This window comes from Diadema setosum, chromosome 8 (genome assembly GCF_964275005.1).
Source record: "Diadema setosum chromosome 8, eeDiaSeto1, whole genome shotgun sequence".
Classification (NCBI taxonomy): Eukaryota; Metazoa; Echinodermata; class Echinoidea; order Diadematoida; family Diadematidae; genus Diadema; species Diadema setosum.
This window is the reverse complement of record NC_092692.1, coordinates 9,266,189-9,273,941: the sequence shown is the minus strand read 5'-3', so window position 1 is coordinate 9,273,941 and position 7,753 is coordinate 9,266,189. Positions and strand designations below refer to the sequence as shown.

Below are 7,753 nucleotides of genomic sequence, written 5' to 3'. Positions count from 1 at the left end.
TCGTGTACAAAAATAGCTCAATTGAAATTAATTTCTTTTGTTTTTTATTGTTTTGTTAATTTCTTATGTATTCTATTGTTTTTTCAACCTTTTGTTTTCTATTGTTTTTTTGCCAAAACTTGTTGCAGGCACTTTTTCAGGCTTATCTACACTAGAATTGATTAATTTCAATGGTTAAAAGTTGAAATAATCTAATTTATATCAATTTAACCAAAAAACACAATTTGCATTGGATTTGCACACAATATCATGAATTTGAGCTGTTTTTTGGTTGACATGCATATGCAAAACATTACGTAACTTCAAAACGATGTACCCGGACGTCGCAAATTTGGTCTCAAAATATGCGGGAGACTTCAATGAAAAAAGTCGTGAAACGACGCGGCAAAAGCTTTGCGCGTTGCGAAATTGTGGCGCGAAACGTCGAGGGGGGGGGGTCAAATTGACCCCCCCCCCCCAGTTAGAATAGGGTTCAGTTGACCTTGCAGAAGTAAAATAATTGTCTAAGTCGCAGGTCTTTACAAGTCCTCTTTAATTTACTTAGATAGATTCATTTTGGGCAAGGTTGACTGTAATTTTTTTTCCTTAAACATTCGTAGCCACGAAAGCAGCATCCAAGGAGTTCTTGACTGAGGAAGCTCTCCTTTTGCTTGCTTTTCAGAGAAACCTACCACAAGAACTTCAGAGGAAGTTCAGTGTCTATTTTGATGTGTGTTGGTCAAAGAGTTTTACATACAGGTACATGTATTCCACATCTCTACAGATCTTGGAATTCTAAAGTAATAGAGTGAAATAAAGTACGTTGCAAAATTATTTTCTCAAAAACAACTCACTCTGGTTGTCTTTATTGGTGTCACACATACAACATTTTAACATGTGTAAAAATTACTCATACACTATTCTGATGCTAATTGTTGCAATGAAGCACTTAAATTAGTGTTTGGCAGTGAATGTACATTGTACACGAAACATGGTTTATAAATTCATATGCAAAGCTGTCCACATTTTGAAGATGATGTACTGTCTTCTGATTACTGGGGTTTATCAACATTTGTAACTTCCTAATTTCTGCCTGAAATTTGCTTCAGACTTACAGTGTAACTGGTTTATTTACAGTTTTGACAATCCATTTTCCATGCAGGTATAAAACCTGACATTAGTACTTCGTATTTCTTTCATCTGAAATACATACATATCTAAAATGTTGATTGCCATGTGCAGTCGACTTACACATCTCTCGTCTTCTCATACAATAACTATACTTATAGGCTTATTCTGCCAACAGAATGGCCCCTCATCGGAAGCAGGCAAAGTCCACCAATAATGATGTCTGGGGTGTAAAATTCAATCTAACTGCAATCTAACTGCACGAGGGCAGTATCTCCTGTGTAATACATGTTCTACACTTATCAAGGTACATATCCAGTGGGCTTTCATAACTGACATTATGACTGAAAAAATGACATTTTGAGGTGACATTTAAGGCACTCTTGACCATGACCTTTAACCTTTCAGTCCTGTCTTATCAACTCTATTGCTGTGTATTCTAATAATAGATTTCCTTCTGCCAAATTATATTTCCATTAGGTATTTTGAGCTGTTGTTATGGCAGGAAAATTAAGCTGCTTGGCCACAATATGTAAACACTGACCTTGGACCTTGAAATTTTACTCATTCATTTCACAGAGGCCACTTTGGATTCAATATTTCAAGCTAAATTTATGCACATTACAGTGTGTTTAATCTATATTGGTATGTCATACAATTTCAGTACTGATAATTTTCTTCAGTACTAGATTACAGTAATTACCTGAGTTTGAAATATATACCTGTACTAATGCATGTTAACCCTAACCAGGCCGGGCTTTTTTGGGTGTTCTGTGGCCGGGGAGGGGTTGATTCAACCCCCCCCCGAGATCTCGGCTGTCGATCGTGCAATCGCCATGAAATTTAGCACGTGCATTACCTGTGCCGTAATCTACCAAGCTATACAAAAAGAAATGGAAATTTTCGTCATAATGATTAATTATGCTAATATATGCATAAAATCATACATTTTGCTCTAAATCAGAAATTAAAGCTCCTAGAATCCTAATTTTTGATGAAAAAATTCTTTGTAGCATTCCTAACAATGTACATGAAAAAAAAATTTGGTATCAAAATCAATTTCTTATGTATTTTATTGTTTTATGAATTTCTTATGTATTTCATTGTTTTTTCGACCTTTTGTTTTATCATTTTTTTTTCGCAAAATTTATGACAGAACCTATATCAAGCATAATTATGCTAAAATTAAATAGTTTCAGCCTATAAAAGTGAAAATAATCATATCTTTATGAATAAGAAGAGAAAACTCCATTTGCATAGACTTTATACACAAAATCACGTTTTTGAGCCATTTTCGGTCTGACAGGCATGTATAAAACGTTATGCAGCGTCGTAACGGTATGCACGATTTTCGCGAAAATGGTGTCAAAAGATGTGCGAGACTTGAAAGTAAAAAGTCAGCGAACGGCGCGGTCAAAAAATTTCGCGCGGCGGAGTAGTGGTGAAAAATGTCGAGGGGGGGGGGGTTGATTCAACCCCCCCCCCCCGGCCTTTTTAGGGTTAAACCTCGATACATCATCCTTTCCAACAATTATCAACTACACTGTAGCAACATAACCTTTTACCCTCACTCTTTATAGCTTGGCTTGAAGTCTTAAAGTCTGGTTTAAAAGACATTCATGCATAAGATCCATTCATGTACAAAATGCCATTCCAAACTCAATAGCAGACTTGCAGAAGTTGATCTTTATGAACCAAGGAAATTGTGAGATGTATGCAAAATTTAACTTTTCCTTTTAGGCAGAGGCAAGAATTTGAACTCAAAGGAGTGACAACATGGGCAGGTTCTATATGTGACTGCTCTGCTCAAAACCCACAAAAAAAAACAACAACAACAACAACAAAAACAGGCTAAAATGAATTTCCTCTATTCCACATAGTTTAAAAGAGCAGGCTGTAAGCTTTAAAGCTATATCTTGTTAAAATTGGGCCATCCTAACCCATTCTAGAAGTGAGTGAACTAAGGGTTTGGAGGTGCAATTTCAAAGAAAAGGGAGAAAAGATCTAGAGGATTTAAAGGTAAGGGTTACTCAGGCGTGCTGTGCAGAAGTATCAATTTTCCAGTGAAACATTGCCTGTCCCCCAGAAAATGGTTCAGAAAACTGCTAATAATGCAAATCAGTTTGTTTTAAGCTGTCAAATTTTGACAGTAGGTCGAGAACAGATTACTCTCCCAGGTAAGACAAAATTTGATTAGGTCAACCCAAGTGACATTTTGGTCAATTACATAGGCTCTGTTTTGTACATTTCCATATGCCAATATATGCTTTGATATAAATGTAGTTGTTCATTATATCTCGTCTCATTTCATCTCAATGATTTCATTGACTTTGGCAAACTGATTACATTGAAAGCACTGGGAATCAAATGTGATAATCATCACAGACTTAGGCTGTCTTGAGCCTTGAAGTGTGTGTTATGTCTTCTCATCAGTTGCCTCCTCAACAGCTCTGTTTCTCTTGCTAACACAAGGCTCTCCCCTCACGTAGAACCGCAGTGGTTTCTCCACCCATTCCTTGGTCGCCGAATGAATACCTATCCTCGGGCAGCTCACGATGTCGGCGTCGGGGACGCAGTCGCCGCTCTCCACCCATAGCGTGTTGCTGGTTGTCAAATCTGTGCCGTCCATGGACCGGTCTATGTTTAGGGCTTGGCAGAGTTTTGCAGGACCGTTGCACACCTCCTTTGTCTTAAACTGCCGATTTTGTCGTTTGCTGGCTTCACTTCTGAACCGAGTCATAGCATCCTCTCCTAAACTGGGAGAAAGTGCCCGTAGCAAAACTGCTTCACCACTACCTGCAAGACAAAAAAATGAATAGGAATGCCGTACAATTTAATAAAGTCAATTTCAGTTTTATTGCAAAGTAAAAGAGCATAACAGCAAGTCCACAGACTAATATTGCCATGTGTACAGAGAAAAATTATGATTACGGGAAACACAGTTAAGTATATAGATATCTGAGATTAGAAAAAACCTAAATATTTTATCACAATAATGTCAAATTACCTTACATTATCACTTAATGTATAAACATTGCACTTACAGAAAGTTAATACTGAATACACATGGCAATTTACATACAATGTAGACATGCACACTTAAATGCAGATATATCACAAAAATAGACAGTAAGACAAATACTGTAGTAGCATTTATACCAGTAGATAATCCATCTTGAATATGGTCAAATTTGCCTCACTAAATTTGCAATGTGCATTTGTGACCCTCTTGATTTTCTCTTTTTTTTGTGTGTGTGATTTTTAAGTCATAAATATATCTCAGTTTCTTCTCCTTTAAGCTTTGTCATCTGTGTGTGATGAAAAAGATTCTCCACTACATCCATCATATGTACCACTTCTGGAAAACAAATCTACTGGTGCTTTCAATAGACTACAAATTAAAATACAGTACACTCCCGTTATAACAACGCGGTTATAACAAAATTCTGGTTATAACGAAATAAAAATTCAGGCTGCAACATTATCCTCTCTATGTTTTTTTTTTATTGTTTATTTGTTGGTTATAGTGAAATTTCGATATAATGAAAGAAAAGTGCCGGTCCCGAGGACTTTGTTATAACGAGAGTCCACCGTATTCCCACATCATCCTGCTTGTGATCCTCACAACAGTCAGCATATCAAATCACCCCTTAGTCTTAAACATGATCACAAGAGACACATGGTCCTGTTCGAAAAACTGAAAATACAACTAAAAGGATGCAGGATTGTGTGCGTATGAGTGTGTGTGTGTATCAGAAATGCCAAGGTCGGAGAACAGCTTGGTGTTAGATTACCCGTCCACGCTGATCGAGGGGGCAAAGTGACCAAGTGGGAGTGTGCGAGGGGGTGTATCGTCCTCCCATGGCAAGGATCGTTGGCATTTTCAAACTGTACCGGTAAATCATGCAATCTGGTGCATACTGATACTACCAGTAAATGTATAAGTTGGGTTTGTTCTGACAAACACAATATTTTCTCAAAATGTAATTTTTTTTTTTTTTTTTTGATGGTTGGAAATCCATATTTTCTTTATGGTCTGGGGTCTTTTTTGGTAGGATGAATATAATGCCTTGGTTACGCACTGCTGTTGTCCCAAAATACTCTGTGGAAACCAAGCAGATTTTAGCAACTGATTACAAACAATGCAGTTGCAAAGCACTATCAACCTCTTATGGAGGAAAGATGAGTCAACTTTCACAATCTTTCAAAGAGTGAGTGTCAGTGTCTGTGGGTTCATCCATTGATCAATATATATCACTGACATTCTGAAGATCTAATAGAAGCAATTGACTCACCGTTACTGGTGATGTTTATACAGTGGTACATTCCGTACGTGAGGTAAACATAGGCATGGCCAGGGCTGAGAAACATGCTCTTGTTGGAAGGCGTCTGACGGCCATTGAAGGTGTGGCTGGCGGTGTCCTCTGCACCCACATACGCCTCTGTCTCCACAATCTTTCCTGCCAGTCGCTTCCCATTCACATGCCTTACCAGAACTTGCCCGAGCAGTTGCTTTGCCAATTTGATGCACTGCTGATCGAAGAATGATTTGCCCAACTTCTTTGAGCCCTTTGACAGCATCTGGTTTCTGCCCAGATCATCAGCCTCTTTGGGCGTCTCTCGTGAGATCTTAGCTCTTGATGAAGTCACAGAGGCATCAAAATACGGACTTGTGCTTCCACTAACAGTCCCCTTGTCTTTCTTAGCAGCTTTTCGCTTGGGTGCCTTCCTGCAGCAGTGAAGAAAAAGGGAAAGGTCACCAAACTCACTGAGGTATGTATTCATAATCAAGAGAGAAGTTTGCACAGTTGGTTGAAGGATTCCACTTGTTCAACTGACCTATTTTTGTGATTAGCTTGGTATAATAACAGATAAATATGCAACACATTTTTATGAACACGAGACTGGACTGTCGAGGTGAAAATCACTTAAGAAAGCATGAACAAACATCATTTTGTCAATTTGAGCATGAGAGTAAACCTAACCTCTACCCTCTCTTTGTATTAAAAAGATGCAATGGATTTATAATCTATGGCGTTCTTTCACTGTCTTCACTATATCTGCAACAAAATGAAAGTTAGTAGCGCCTGATTCTTGACAAAGCACAAAAATGCATTAAAGTGAAACTGTATACACAGCTGGTAAAGGCCTACATGATGTCTTTGTACGACAACTATCTACATTTGAAGTCAGCCACTAGAAAGAGTAAAGACAAAGGAGAAATTTACTCAAAAAGTCTTTTTCTTTTCTTTTTGAATTGCTGTCAGTTAGGCCCTAGTCTAGATAAAGCCAGAACTTAAGCAGCAAATCAGATAAGGGTTGGGGCATGTACACTGTATTTGTACATATTAAAAAACTGATGGCAGTGCTGTATTAATGTCAATAATTAAGACATCAAACATATTTTTTGACAGCAGCCATTCAACAAAATGACTGAGCTATGACTCATACATTTAATTTGCTATAAAATATAAAATCCAGTATCTTGCCTTAGACTCATTGTGTCTTTTTTGGAGATGCTTTCTCCAGAGATCTTCCTTTCAGAGCTAAAAAGAAAAGGAAATTTGATCAGTTTACGACAAACTGTACTCTGTATACTAGATCACAGTATTAAACATTGAACACTTAGTCAAAAAAAAGAGGCTGAGCTCTCTAATAGTCTCTGTGTCTAATTGGGTATCCACTGTAGTGTAAAGTTTTCTGATTCTGTTCCTAATGATTTGTGAAAGTATAGAATCTTTTAGGCTATAGGCCTATGCATCAACTACAATTTTTTTTTCTCTCTGCATTTTCTTCTTTGTAACTTATCTGTAGATCTGGCACTGGTGGCACTGGTAGGCCTTATAGGCCTACTACTGGTCTAGCTAGACCTGTAGACCCACTTGGATCTTATCCAACACAGTCTATACACTGTCTGTGTCTGCCCAAAGTACCGGCAAAATTTAGTAAATTTTAATTCACTTTTTTGAATCACAATAATTAAAATTTACTTAACATTGTTACTTTATCGGTAATTGTTAGTATCACGGTTATAACTGTAACGTTAACTAGAATTCTACTGATTATTTAACTATACACAGCCCAGTCGCCGCTGTACATACGTATACGTAGCGCTGTATTCGCGTAGCGTATTAACAGCGTCTGGTCGGGCTACTGATTATTTAACTTTACACACAGCCCAGTCGCCGCTGTACATACGTAGCGCGACAGGATTCGCGTAGCGTATTAACAGCGTCTGGTCGGGCTACTGATTATTATGACTTGACATGCATTAACAGGGAGACAGAAGAGAGTAGATTACTATGGAGGTGGCTAGGACTCAACTCAGCTGATAATCACGTGAATACAATATGTGCAATGATGGTAACGCTACATTATAGTGTCTACTTAAACTTTAGAGTTCTAACGTTAGACTAGGTTTTCAAAAGTCGAGTGTCACGTCATGGAAATACATACATGGGGCTACGCACTTCGTCTGTAAGGAGAATAGTAGATCGATTATGTAGAACGATCACGATCACGATTGGTGGAGATCGATGTAAGAAAAGAGAGAGGAGGAACGACGAAGTAACGACACTGTGTAACGACGAAGAGGTAAAGCTTGTGTGCCGTGCCGGCAAAAGTAAAAGAGAACAGATTGCATATT

The 7,753-nt window shown here is 38.0% G+C and overlaps 1 protein-coding gene across 2 annotated transcripts; it reads right to left on the bottom strand.

Moving 5' to 3' along the window:
• Positions 1–811: 811 nt before the first annotated feature.
• On the bottom strand, positions 812–7,540 carry LOC140231582 (putative 3-methyladenine DNA glycosylase). 2 transcript variants are annotated; one of them, XM_072311728.1, is made up of 5 exons: positions 7,515–7,540; positions 6,597–6,653; positions 5,403–5,836; positions 2,614–3,903; positions 812–1,850 (listed from the first exon to the last, which is right to left on the bottom strand). In XM_072311728.1, exons 2-4 carry the CDS (start codon positions 6,605–6,607, stop codon positions 3,524–3,526), a joined length of 825 nt encoding a protein of 274 aa, XP_072167829.1. In that variant the 5' UTR covers positions 6,608–6,653; positions 7,515–7,540; the 3' UTR covers positions 812–1,850; positions 2,614–3,523. The 2 variants fall into 2 exon arrangements, with proteins under 2 accessions (XP_072167829.1, XP_072167830.1); XM_072311729.1 differs by lacking the exon at positions 7,515–7,540 and adding an exon at positions 7,409–7,475.
• Positions 7,541–7,753: the final 213 nt, after the last annotated feature.